General features: G+C 36.5%; 2 protein-coding genes across 9 annotated transcripts in view; one reads left to right on the top strand and one right to left on the bottom strand.

The window, feature by feature from the left end:
• Rmnd1 (required for meiotic nuclear division 1 homolog) overlaps positions 1-14,107 on the top strand; it is a 75,250-nt gene that overhangs the window by 21,437 nt on the left and 39,706 nt on the right. For 3 of the 5 annotated variants that reach the window (XR_006847987.2, XM_046427440.2, XM_046427444.2), the window contains exon 1: positions 12,644-12,802. The exons of 1 other annotated variant lie outside the window; for it this stretch is intronic. The gene's annotated coding sequence lies outside the window, so the exon portion shown is untranslated. Of the gene's footprint in view, positions 1-12,643; positions 12,803-13,886; positions 13,951-14,107 lie in introns of those variants that run through there. One more of the 5 variants, XM_046427441.2, reaches the window with a different exon arrangement.
• Armt1 (acidic residue methyltransferase 1) lies at positions 1,058-12,538 on the bottom strand. Of its 4 annotated transcripts, none has more exons than XM_046427438.2 (5): positions 12,241-12,538; positions 9,909-10,014; positions 6,921-7,165; positions 4,796-4,961; positions 1,058-2,763 (listed from the first exon to the last, which is right to left on the bottom strand). In XM_046427438.2, exons 1-5 carry the CDS (start codon positions 12,279-12,281, stop codon positions 1,996-1,998), a joined length of 1,326 nt encoding a protein of 441 aa, XP_046283394.1. In that variant the 5' UTR covers positions 12,282-12,538; the 3' UTR covers positions 1,058-1,995. The 4 variants fall into 4 exon arrangements, with proteins under 4 accessions (XP_046283394.1, XP_046283391.1, XP_046283392.1 ...); XM_046427435.2 differs by having other exon boundaries at positions 12,165-12,537; XM_046427436.2 differs by having other exon boundaries at positions 12,183-12,537.

Raw genomic sequence — 14,107 nt, 5'->3', positions numbered from 1 at the left:
GGGTTCAATCCCCAGTAATGCTAAAAAAAAAAAAAAAAAAAGAAAAGAAAGAAAGAAAAAGAAAACCGAAACCCATCAGACAGTATTTTGTGACAAAAGAAAAAAATATTAAAAAGATTTGCCAAAATGTAATAAATTTTGTAATGCAAATATATCATTTAAAAAGTGAAGACAACCCACAGAATGGGAGAAAATATTTACATACACAATGAGATGTCCACAGAACATATTTTTAAATCTTAAAATTCAATAGTGAAAAAGATAATTTTTAACTTTTAAATGAGTAAAGTACCTACAGACAAGTCAAAACAATGAAATACTGCATCATACCCAGCAGGCTGCCTAGAATCAAAAACAATAACACTTTTTAAATGGAGGAGAGATAAACCCAGAGGTGCTTTTATCACTGAGCCACATCTCCAACCCTTGTTACCTTTTGAGTCAGGTCTCACTAAGTTGCTTAGGATCTCACTAAGTTGCTGAGGCTGGCTTTGAACTTGCAATCCTCCTGCCTCAACCTCCTGAGCTGTTGGGATTACAGGCGTGCACCATTGTGCCTACTAAAAATCCCATTGAATTGACTTCCTCTTCTACAGTGCCATTCTTTCTTGTTCTTTGCCCTTTTGGGGAGAGAGGTTGGAAGGTAAACTACTTCCCCATACACCTTAAGGTCATGTTCTTAGCAAACTACATGGTAAAATGTAGGAAAAAAAAAAATATATATATATATATATATATATATATATATATAAATAATTGCTCACCCTATGAAGTCAACTGTGTTATAAATTTATTGTCTACAAAGAATTGAAATGTGGTAAGCATTCTGGTAATAATGTTTAAAACACATGCAGATAAGAAATAGTAAATTCAAAATGTGTGAATATTTTAAAATTTTAAGCATTTAGGAACATAGATTATAACCTAATTTACAAGTTACACTATTTGAAAGCTACTTTGGGCAACATATATGATATATATTATGAGTTTATTATACAGATCTCATTTTGAATTTTCTCCTTAATTTTTCCCCAGTAGAAAATAAAACCACAAAAAGTTTTAAGTACTATTCCTTTTATTGTTCCAGTGCAGAAAAACATTTCCATTTAAAACAAATTGACATGAATTTTTAGTTTTTAATATCTGCAATGACCAATAAAATGTGGAATATAAAAATGAGTTCATTATTGTAGTATCCAAATTCAATGCATAGAAATTCTTTTCCATCTAAAGCATTTTTCTAAAACTACAATCAAAAAATATGTTCACTTAAAACACTTGTGTGGTAAAATAATAATTTCAGTTGATTATGCATATCATAAATAGAATGTAAGAGATTATATTTCTTTAAATACCATTTGTTTCATGTGTCCAATTTCACATTTCCTAACATCCATTCCAAAAGTTAATAAAAAATACAACTGCATGCAAATAAAATAAGCTACTGAAATAAAATAAAATTCAAGGAGAACAAAAGTTAAAATTAACTTATGAGGTAAATTTTACTTTTGTGTTCAAGCATCACAGGTATAAAAACTACCTCTTTTCACAAAGTCATTCAAATGAATATTTTCACAAAGCCATTACTTCAAGAGCCCAAAATTAAGTTAAATAAAATTCCATGTTGCCTAGGTTATTAAATACCATGCAGCATACCATTTTAAGAAAAAATATTCAACTTAAAAGTCAGAATTCACTTATATTTTGCTTTCTACCCAATTAAAAAAAACTTGAAATAGTTACTGAAATTCCAACAAAAGTGTATATGTTTGTAAATATAAGTGTATCTATGTAAAAACATATATTCCCAAAATACTGTAGTGCGGTGCAAGGTTCCAAGGAAAATTCATCCGGAGTATAAGGTGACAAGAAGTCCGAGCAAGGCATCCCAGAGCAGATGCAGAGCAGCCAAGGGACTAGATTCACACACTGTTTTTCTGGAGATGAAAAGGTGCTTCTCAGATCCTCGTACTTGCCTGGGAGTTCTAGGCTAGGTCAGAGTGGACCATCAAACTGAATCACTCCGTACTTCCCAGTGATCAGCCAGTTGGGATCCGAAGCCGCGAGCTGTTCACCTTGCCCAGGCTGCAGACCAACCTGAATTTCAGCTTTTAATGTTCTCAGGCTGCAGAGAGGGGCAGGATGGAAGCCACTCAGAGCCTGATGGAAGGGAACAGTAAACGCCCATTTCCTATCACCTGTCAACTTCCTATAATTCAAATCACCTTTGAATAAAATTAAACATGCCTTTTGTAGTTCAGCATACAAATCAGGGGCAACCTGGGACATAGCTGCATATTCGTGAGGCAAAGTCCAAAACATATGATCATGGTAAACCCATCTACCCATTTTAATATAGTTTTCCCAGTCAACCCCACACTTGGACACCCACTTATGATCATAATGTTTTACTTGTTCAATAAGCCAATTAAAGTCACGTATAGTAGTATCAGAAACAAACCATGGAATACTTTTTCCATAAAAATGAATCTCAGTAGCCAGGTTAGTGGACAACAAAAAGTCAGCTAATACTAAATCTGTAAGAAGTTCAAACCCAGAATTATCCAGAACAATATCCACTCTAACTATGGGTACTTTTTCTCTTGTTTCCTTGTATTTACTAAGCAATGACCAAAGATGTTCCATATCATTCACTAAAATAAAAGGTTCTAGATCTTCCAAAGAATTTATTAGGTTAGTCTTCTGAGAACTACTTTCTCCACCTGATAGAGATAAATCGCACTTATTTCCCCAGAGTGAAATCTGAAAAAGAAAAGTACAAAACAGTCATCCTTGTTTTAACAACCAACAAAACTCTTGTTATGTAGGCAGTGAAGGGAGGGGTTGCTAGGAATAGTCATAAATTTTATTTCCAAAAAACTCCACCAGATCTATACTTTCTCAATGTAAAGTAAGTTTTCATGATGTTCTATCAGTAAGATGAAACAGTGAAATTTTTAGTCAATATGTAATAAACTTTTAAAAAACTGGTTTCAGAGTCAGGTATGCTGGCACATGCCTGTAATCCCAGCTACTGGACTCAGAAGGCTGAGGCAGGAGGATCACAAGTTCAAGGCCAGCCTGGGCAACTTAACTAGACCATTTCAAAATGAAAAATAAAAAGGGCTGGGGATATAGCTCAGTGGTAGAGCACCCCTGAGATCAATCCCTAGTACCAATCCCCACCCCCACCCCCACAAATTCACTGGTTTGAATGATTTTTAACACCTACACTGTTTATTCAGAATGAGGCTTTGCATGTTGAGGATATTAAAACATCATCAAATGTTATGGAGAGGATCAGGTTTTGTAATTCAGAGTCAAAAGAAAAACCAAAGTTCCTTTTTTCCTCCCAGTCCTCCAGAAAATAGCCCAGTTTCTTTTACTAATTACATTACCTTTAGGACATGGCAACCTGCCTGAGATTTGGTTCTCTTTTTTGTAAAATAAAAAATTGGACACAGTGATTTTGCAAGACCTAACTTTAAATAAAACAATATGGACAACAGATCCACTGTAATCAATAATTTGGATTAAAGCTGAATTAATATTCCAAGTTGTTACTTTGTAGAAAATGATACATAGGTCCCTATTTTTTTAAGTCATAAAATTACATGTTTAAGACTGCAAGTTCTGGAATTAGACCTGGGTTCAAATCTCAGCATCTTCAATTAACGATCATTGGCAAGTTACTTACATACATACTCTTAAGGCTCAACTTGTGCAACTGAAAAATTAGGCAATAATACTTTCCTCACAGAGTTTTGTGAGAATTAATGACATTATGCATATAAATAATGTACCTACAGAAGTACTCAATAAATATTGGCCAAAACAGACTCTACCTTCTTTGTGATTTAAAATAAGGAATATGGTTAGGCATAGTGGTGCACGCCTGAGCTCCAGCTACTTGGGAGACTGAGGCAGGAGAACTGTGTAAGCACAGGAGTTCGAGGCCAGCCTGGGCAACACAGCAAGACCCTGTCTTGAGAATGAAATTAGGAAAATACATGTTCCATCTCAAGAGTATTATTTTTAAAAAAACAAATAAATGAATTTTTTAAAAAAATTATAAGGCTTAAGGAGTAACAGAAGTGTCCAAAACCACTGTTTTATATAGTTTGAAATACACACAACAGCATAAATAATGGCATTCATTCATCAACTGAGGTTAGGTTCTCTGTTGACCTCCTTCCCACATCCTTCATTTCACCTACACAGTTATTGATGCAATTATTTATCTATAGTCTTTCAAGATTACAAGTTCTACAACAGGAAGAATTGGCCTGTTTTTCCTATCACCAAATGTATAGCATCTAGAAGTGTCTGACACAGTAGATCTGTAAGTACTTGCGTGGACTTTCGTGAGTGCTGACTTTTAAAAACAGATTAACATTCCCTACAAACTAGCTCACTTTAGGCTTCTCTTGGGATGTTAACCTTTTGCTCACTGTGGGCAGTAAAAGATGACAACTTTGGCTACCTTTATTTGGGGAACAGCCTGGGGTAGCTGGCCAAATTAGATGGCAGAAAACAGATTAGTATTCATTTTTCTTTAAAATATATTCTACCTATGGGACAAAAAACATATTCAAAGAAAACTATTTTTTATATTCTAAAAAAAGTCAAGGATGAAAGTTCAAAAGGAAAAAAAAATCAAACAAAAATTTAGTTTAAAAAACTACTAACTATATATATATATATATATAGTACTGATCTATAAATACTATGTAAGCCGACAATATTGGTATTTATAGAACTGAGAAAAAACACATTCAGAGGATCTGATCTTTACCTGCAGAAGATGAAAAAACTCAGTTTTCAGCTGATTTGCATCTAGGTCTTCAATAGTACTCTTGAACTCTTGCAAGTGAGTACATAAAGTAATGCCAGGTTCCTGTGACTCAAAGAAATTTTGGTCTTTGGATTCTTTGAATACATCAAAGTCATTGACTGGTGGACTAAAGTAGAAGAAAAACATAAGTGAAACATTTATATTAAGTCTATATCTTTTTGAAAAAACAAATTTGGGTTAATTGTAGTACTTTAAAGGGAAGAAATTATCCAGTCTCAATAATCAATGGTAACAGATACTAGATAACACAGATAAGCAAGTTACACAAAAATAAATTCCCAAACTCATTTTAATTGTCAAAGATTCTCAAATCAACTATTTTACTGGAATTAAATCAGATTTACTATGCATTATTAGAATGACAAATTTTGATCATTTACTAATAGATCTTATAGATTTTTAGTGTGTGCATGTCAAATTTTATTCCCAGGTTTTTACCAAAGGCTGTGTTTATGTGATGTCTACATCTTCACGCTGTCCAGTGACAGAAATATAACTCAGAAGATAGGAATACTAACACAATAGCCTTAACAGAATAGAGAAGACATTCTGATGATCTGATGTTCTAAATTAGCTACTTTGCTCTGGAGCCATCCATATTAGGGTGAAAACATACCAGCACTTATATAGCCAAATGATGGCTGCCTCCTTCTGGTCAGTCAGTCACCAGGGGAAGTTATACCTTTATTCCAAGGATGCTGCCATTGCGCAAAGCACTTTGGGAATTTTCTTTAGAACCTGTGGCATATCATTAAATGTCCTGTGACCACATGCCTTCCCCTGGAGTCACCTTACTTTTAGAAACAGCCAAAAATCACTCAGAGCAATTTCAGTATAATAAAATATGTAATCAAATTGAATAGACACAGTTTTGGTCTTTATTAATAAAGAGTGACAAAAATAATAAAACTAATTTTTCTTTTTGAAGCTGTAAATTGGCTCTCAAAGAAAATCCAAAGAATACAAAGCTATTTTTAGCAATGACAGCACTGCTGAAATCAGTTAAGTCTCTCAACGTGACTTAAAACAACAAAATCCATTTAGATGCAGACATTCAAATGCAGGGTCAGCAAACCTCAGCTTGCAAACCCTATCAGGCCCACCACCTGTGTTCTATAATAGGCAAACTAAAAATGATTTTCATACTTATGAATGATTACAAAGCAAAAGAAAAGCAATATTTTGTGACATGTAGAATTCAAATTTCAGTGTCCATAAATGAAGTTTTCCCACAACACAGCCATACTCATTTATTTACATATAGCTTATGGCTACTTTCACACAATGGCAGAGCTGAGCAGCGGCAACAGACACCATATGGCCCACAAAGGCCAAAATACTTATTATTGGTGCTCTCCTGAAGAATGTTTTGGCAACACATGTTCTTATGTTTTATTAACAAATTATTCATAAGCTGATAATGAACCTTATTTTGACCTCACATAAATGTTCTCATTTTGAAATGTTTGCTACTTTACAATCTACTGAAGCTATATGTATGAGCACACACCGTAAGCTGGTGATTCACTCCTAGATATATTCCCAACAGAAATACATATTCTAATTAAAAATGTGATGGAATGTTTGTATCTGCATTCTTCATAATAACCCCAAACAAAATACGGGACTAAACATTAAGATACTATGTGAGACAATAGAGGAATTTGCTGTTCTGATGACTCCTTATAAACTCTGAAATACTATTTTTATGAATAAAGTATTTGCTTGTTTCCTCTGTCCCAACTTGATTTGTTTATATATAATTATTTCAAATTAACATTTTTTTGCTAATAACCACAATTCGTTGTACTCTAGAGTCTTTATGAGGATCTTTAGTAAGTTCATACTAGATTCAATCTTTTGTCTGTTTTGGACAAGTGGATTCAAATTACTAAGAATCTATTCGACTGATATAATTTATGGAAATGTCCTACAGCAAATTAATATTTGCTGAACTCAACTGAATTCAGGCTATCTCTTGTTTATACTGAAAACTTATCTTTCACTCTTAAAAAAAAAAGCACAAACTGTCTAATCATTTGCTTTTTAATAGTTATACACTTACCTCTGGATAATTGCTTCATGAATTCTACGATACATGTAGCATTCTACATACAACCACGGTGAGTAGAACCAACTTGGTGTCCTATCACTTTCTCTTAAAAGACTCTGTTGATATTCTAGGTACTGATTCCATATGTCCGTATCAACATAGTTCGCAACCAAAGGGATGATTGGTTTATCTGTTTGCAATTCATTTCGTAACTTAGAAAGAAGAGAAATAGCTTTCTTTTCAGCTTCTATGCCTTCCTGAGGGAGGGGGGAAAATGACAGTGAGTGTGTGCCTGTGTATATAATTCCTCTAGGGTGGTATATTTTTATGATAAGGACCTAAATTTAAAAAGGAAAGAAAAATCCTGTATTGATTTCAAAACTGTTGTTTATGTATTTTACAAATTCCTGTAAACACTTAAATTTAGAATTCTTGAGCTGAAAATCAAAGAGAACACATAGATCTCATACTAACATAATCATGCCTTATTTATCAGCTTTTTACTTTTTTTTAAGTTCTGGCTTTCTATATCTTCAGGTGGGCTGAGGCACCACTGCCAGGTTCCCTGTCTTTTACACTTCTCTGGTGGCACTGCTAGAAAAAGAATTCTGGCCTTCATGAGATCCCTCTTAGCATATCAAGAGGGTTTTCTTATTCTTTGTTCTCTACTGCATTCCAGATAAGTTAGAGAGACCCTGATAGACAAGGCACTGCAGTATTATATCACCTAACAAGCCAACTGGAGAGGGGACAAGTGTCATGGGATCAGAATAAAGTGACACGGCACCTTTACTTTTATACCAGCAAAATTCTTGCCTAATTTTTTAAAAAATATATAAACCTTGTAAAATACATACAGAATAAATGTAGGAAATAATCATTAAGCCTAGCTGAATGATTTTATATTCACTCCCTACCATTAGGCCTATAATGGTCAATATACTCAACACCAACATCTCCCCAGGGTTTTTTTTGTTGTTGTTGTTTTGTTGGTGGTGGTGCTAGGGATCAAAACAAGGGCCTTCCTGATGCCAAGCAAATGCTCTGAACTACATCCCCAACATCCAATTGTCAATTTTTTTTTTCCAAGTAGAACAAAAGGCTGAAGCTTTATATACTCTTCAGGTTCAGAAATAGAAAAGGTTGTAAAAAATACGAAGTTTTAGGAGCTAAGCCTGCAAGTCCCAATATGGTTAACTTTCTCAAGAGGAATTATTCCTTCTCCAAATCTCTATCCTGGAATCATTAGCATCTTTATTTAATAATAAATTCCAAAAACTGAAGATTTTAAAGGGTAAGTACCCTCTTTTTAAAGCAGCAAATACTTGTTAGAGCTAAGAACCAATGTTTGTGTCAATGCCAGTTTGTTATTTTGCTTTAACTTAATTCAAACATTTACTGAACCTGTATGTGCCAAATTCTGTGCTCAGAGCCAAAGATGAATAAAGCCTAGACCCATCTCCACAAGATCCATATCTGCCAACCAGGTAATATAATAGGATGGGCTTGACAGGCAGAAATCTGTAGCATGGCTCCTTTGGGGACAAACATGGTTTTGCTGTAGCTGGGGATTCAGGAAGCTTGGAGAACACATGGGACTTAAGAAGAGTGGCTGTAAGTACGAGAGAGACATGAAGGGAAAAAAAAGCTACTAAGAACAGACTTTAAGTTAGTATTTTATTAGATCTTGTCCTGTATCCAGGAGTGGGAAAGAGAGTAGGGCTGGAGGGACAGTAGAGTCTGCTTTCTCATTCTTAACCGTCTAATGATATGAGCATACAGGCCAAGCAGCAACATACCAAGAGTCAATCATATTATATTTTAGGTCACTCCAGTAGAAAGTATTGAAATTACCAAACAATTATGGTAATTTGCTTAAGACAATGACCAAATACTCAAGCAAATGACCCAAATTTGGTTAAATGATACTTGAGTGATAAGTATATATATCCACAGAAAACAAAATTGTGCTTATGTGATAAACAATGGAACATCAACAGAAATGTCAGTGTTCAAGGCTAGTCTCAGCAACAAAGAACAATAGGCAGAGGTGGGAAGAGGGGTACACATCCCAGCTACCCAGGACTCCAGACTAGGCAATTTAGAGACCTTGTTTCAAAAAGGAGGGTGGGACTCACAATGTAGTTCAGAGATAGAACCCTGCTGGGTTCAACCTTCAACTCCCATTGGAGAAAAAAAAGAACAATAGGTCAGTAGGTGCCCTCTTTTATGTTATGCCAGGATTAGTTCTGAAGACAATATATAGGAGATTGAAGGAAATCCAACATTACACTCAAATTGCCTGTATGCTGCCTTGCTCCTTTCAATTTGCCCAGGAAAACATCATCAATCATTTTAAATCTTTGTTGTCGATTCTTTAAAAAAAAAAATGTATTGGTGTACGTGTGATCTTTCAGTCTCTTATATAAAAGAATGATTACTGGACTTGCAAGTGTAAAGACCTTTATTTCCAATAATATAGTTATTTAGAATTTTCCTCACCATTAACAGAATAGACAAGGTGATTTCTAAAGTCCTACCTCACTCTGAATGCCAATGAATCTTTCACAACTTCAATCACATCATGTGAATCAATCAAAACTCATATTACTCTACACTTTTAGTTTTTCATAGCAGCCTGATCTTCCAGGACTTAAGAACTTAAATTAGTAATATAAATACTATAATTCAGCTAAATTTGAAATTAAAAAAGCTTTTCTGTGCAAGTCAACAACCTAATCACTATTTTATAGCATGATATATATTAAAAACATGTTCCAAAGTCTAAATACATGACAGACTACGTTGTTAGAGCATCAACTCTTTTTTTCTAAGCTGGAGATAGGCTTGACCCACGATTATACTTCATTTCAACATATTACATTAAAACCAGATAAATATTTGGCCCATGTATTCATTTTGATATCTTACACAAAAGCAAAAACCTTCAATACCTACTCTCATTCTGTCAAAAAAGTAAAGTTAAAACACAATTCTTACCTCTCCATGTTTCTCAAAAAACTCACTTTTGTGTCGATGCAATGTATCAATAGCCTTAGTTAAAATCAGTGGTATTCTGTCTTTAATTGTAAGATATGCAAATGATCTAGAAGAGAGAGTCACATACATTACTTAGTGGCTTTAACACTAAAAGATAGGTCATCTTTTAGTTTCTGGAGTATCTGATTTAAATTAAAATTCCTTTCCATGCAATTATGAAAAAGTAAACCCGTTTGTCCACTATATTGACAAAAGAAAATCTGAAAACTTCTGTTATGTCATGGAAACTAAATTATCCTGGTGCCTCTAATCCCAGTTTTAATCTTTCTTATCTTTCCATCCTTCTCTTTTCCTGAATCAGAAACCAGTTTAACAATGAGATAGCTAGGAAAAGATTAGCTTTGAAAGCAAGGGGGCTCTAGTTCCAAGCTTACTACTTACTAACTTCATCAGCTTAGAAAGACGAATAAGGCAACAGAGGTAAAACTGCCCTAAAGATTCTAATGTGTTTGAGGAATGAAATAAATTAAAAATACTTATGCATCTATTTTTATTTCAATTCTTTTCAAAGGTTTTTCTTACTACCTTCTCTATCTGCACAAAGAATTCCTCATTCCATTCCACTAAACAAGGTGAACTACTTGTCTTACTCTAAATACAGCTAAAAAATCAGAGATTTTTCCATAAATGTCTAAAAATGAAGAATCCTGGAGATGAGGAAAAGTTTACACTTGCATTAAAAAATTAAAATGATTCTTGATTTTAGACATATGAAACCAAGATTTACAGATTATCTATGTGATTAGATTTTAAGAAAACATATTTGATTCAGTGAGTAAAAACAGGATTAGGTGGTGAAATTCTGTGCAGCTTTTTAAACATCTGTAATACAGAGCTTAGCAGTGTTTATATCTCAAATCACCAAACACAAAGTAAAACCAACAGAGTTCACAAGATAAGTTTTGAAAAGAATGCCTCTATTCAAATCATTTATTCCAAATTTAATTTGAGATCACTATACTCCTGAAAATTCAAGTATTTTATGCCAGTTTTCAAATTATTGGGCTTAGGTACTTCTTCAAATACTTCTTCAAATATACACTTCTTCAAAGGTTTTCTTAAATGATAACTCTGAAACTTTTAAGAGAAAAAAAAACTGCAAAAACACATTAAGATTCTGTGGTGCTTCAAGTATAGTAAAGCATTGTTTTTGTCTGATATGAATATTAATTACTCTGATTAGAATTTTTATAAAATCACTAATACTTTGAAAAGAGGAAGGAACATAAACCAATGGACACAAATTTTCTAAGGCAGCAGATTCAAAAACAAATGAAGGTCTTCCTTTGAGATTTCACTTTAATTGAATTGTTCTTTTTCTATTACCTTTCCTCATACAGAGGTCTGCACCCTCCATTAGGTCCCTGCTCAGGTGAGGCCAGAGGCTCCTAAGGAAGTGCTCACTCCCCTATGTGCAGGACCCTGAGGGGGCCTTGATGCCTCTCTGGCTTTAATATACTCCCTGGCCAGGTAGGTCTTTGACTTCTGTTTCCTGCAATATTTTGAAGGAATGACCTATTTCAAATAGGAACTTGGCCACCCAATTTATACAAATGGGTGTTACATTTATCATCCACAGCTTTGCCTAAATAGCCCCAAACCACTGTAAATCCTGCTCCCCATCCTCTTTTCCTTTCCCAGATGTAGTCATACATTCTAAACATATTCATATGGTAAATTCCAAAAATACAATTTCTAAATTTTAAATCAATAAATTTGTTTTATTATTTTTGCTTATCACTTAACTGCAGGTGCAGTTAAAAATAAAAATTAATTTTTAAAAATAAAATTAAAACTTCACCATAGGTATGTGTAGGAAAAAACATAGCACTATAATATAGGATTCGGGTTTCAGGCGTCCACTGGGGGTCCCGCTACTCCAAGGGGAGCTACTTGTACACACATTTCTTTTTGTTTGTGAGATTATGAGTTAATTTGATCAGCGCCAGGACTAAACACACATCCCCACAGACCTCCGATTCCCAACTTTTACAGAGAATTTTACCCTCCCTACACACAAGGGCATTTATTACAGTGGATAAATCGGCGGCCACCGACAGAGACTGCACAGCGGATCCGAGTCTTGAGCTGGCGGCGGCCTCCCGCCCCACGCGAGTCCGCGGGACCCCAGAAGGCGCCCTGGGACGTGGTTCCCCACGGCGGGACTTGAACTCGCAGCCTCGGGGCAGCGCGCACCCTCCGATCGTTACCCACACGTTCCCGGCTAGGCCTGGCTCGCTGCAAAAGTGGGCAGGAGAAAAGCGAGACGAACCCCACGTCCTGTCCCGAGAGAGACGCCGGAGCATCAGCCATCCCGTCGGGCGTTACCGGCCCCAACGCTCGGGTTTCGCCGATTACAGGAAGAGCGAAGGAGGAGCTGAGAAAGCGTGTGCTGCAGCTTAAAAAAAAAAAAAAAAAGTGCTTTTGAACGAAAAACTTTATTTGGTGCCCGGACAAGTGGCAAACAATGGCTGGCTCGAGGACGCAGAGATCTTCCGGGGACGAAGGCGACAACAGCGGAGGGCAACGAGTGGAGCGGAATCAGGAAGCGGGCGGAAGGCGGAAGCAGGCAAGGACCGGGAGTCCCAGGGCCTAGGGAGCGGAAGAGGTCGTGGCGGCGCGAGTCACGTGGTCCGGCGATCACGTGGCCCGGGCCGCTGGCACACCGCGCGGCCCGCAGTTCTGTACGCTTGCGCAGTACGCGCTCTGGGCGGAAGCGCTTTCCCGGGGCCAGGGTTGGCGGTGTGCACGGCGGCTACCGGGTGACTGTGCTTTGCCCTGTGGCCCTACTGCGGAAGTTCGCGCCCCTGGCGCTTTCTTCTTTTCTCGGAGAGGTTAGTACACTGCCTTTCCTTAGCACCTGTGTGGCCTCGCACCGAGGTCTCTGACTTGGCCCCTGGATCCCCGAAGCCTCCCTGGTGATAACAGGTTTCTTCAGTACTGCTAGGTTCCCCTGCCTCTTACAGTGATCTTCGGTGGACTTAGCTGGGAATAAAAAGCACTCTAAGTCAGCAAACACTTGTTGACCCCAGTTTTGAGCCAGAGCATGGTGGTAGCTGTAAAGATGAATAGGGTAGTTTTGCATTCAAGGAATATAAAGGCATACATGAGTGCTACTTATGCATTGAATCGTAACCTACCTCTAACCGTTCTTAATTGCTGTTATTGTTCTTAAAAAGTAAAAATGTGCCCATGAACTGAGTATATGTCTTGTATTTCATTTTTTAAAAATCAGCTGATGCCTATGTCTAGGCATTATTGTGACAGGAGATACAACATGAACAAACACAAAAATATGTTTCATGGAGATTACATTTTAGAGGAGGCAGAAATATTTGCTGTTTTATTTTTCCTTTAGCATTGTCACTGATGTATATTTTACTGATTTGCCACATTTATTGTTTGCCCCCTCCCAATATAAGGTTCAAAAGGGATTCTTGTCTTTTATTTTCAGTTGTATTATAAGCACCTAGCACAATACCTGGCACTTGGTAAGGACTCAGTTCATATTTCTTGTATGAATTAATAAACTAAAAATACAAGATATGCAAGTAATGATAAATAAAATGGAGAAATAGAAAGTGAAGGAAATCAGAAATGGTGCCGATTGTGTGTATTGAATGAAGCGTCTGGAGGAAGGCTTCGCTAGATGGGAAATATTTGAAGGGGATAAGGGAGCTAGGCTTATAGATTCCTGGGAGAAGAGCTTAGGGAACAATTAGTGCGAAGATCCAAAGGCCAAGATGAGGAGCAGAGCTGTAGGGCAAGAGATGTAGGAAATGTCAGAGGGGTGGTGAAGAGCCAGAACATGTGGGTATTTGAAGACCATTTTAAGGGTTTGGAGCATTTATTGTAAAAGAAATGTGAAGCCATCATCAAATTTTGCACTGAGAAAAGATGTGGTCCTGCTTCTCAAAGGATCACTTTCATTGGTATGTGAGAAGAATCTATAGGAGGCCAAGGACAGAAGCTGGGAGACCAGGTAAGAGGCTCTTACTGGTTGCGATGTAGCTTAGTAGTAGAGCACTTGCCTAGAGTGTGTGAGGAGGCCCTGGGTTAAATTCTTAGCACTGAAGGGGGTTGGGAAGAGGCAATTAAAATAATATGTGGGAAAGATAGTAACTTAGACCAGATGGTAA

The sequence above is a fragment of the Marmota monax genome, unplaced genomic scaffold (genome assembly GCF_021218885.2).
Source record: "Marmota monax isolate L192 unplaced genomic scaffold, Marmota_monax_Labrador192_F-V1.1 WCK01_AAM20220418_F8-fsc00114, whole genome shotgun sequence".
NCBI classification, from domain to species: domain Eukaryota; kingdom Metazoa; phylum Chordata; class Mammalia; order Rodentia; family Sciuridae; genus Marmota; species Marmota monax.
Note: the sequence above shows the minus strand (reverse complement) of the source record. Positions and strands in the feature narration are given on the sequence as shown.

Excerpts from the sequence above, each read along its gene's own strand:
- Armt1 (XM_046427435.2), bottom strand. The coding sequence starts at position 12,274 with ATGCTCCGGCGTCTCTCTCGGGACAGGACGTGGGGTTCGTCTCGCTTT. Across the intron at positions 4,962-6,920 it reads CATGAAGCAATTATCCAGAG|TCCACCAGTCAATGACTTTG; the intron begins GTAAGTGTATAA and ends CTTCTACTTTAG. Across the intron at positions 2,764-4,795 it reads AGTTTTTTCATCTTCTGCAG|ATTTCACTCTGGGGAAATAA; the intron begins GTAAAGATCAGA and ends TTTCTTTTTCAG.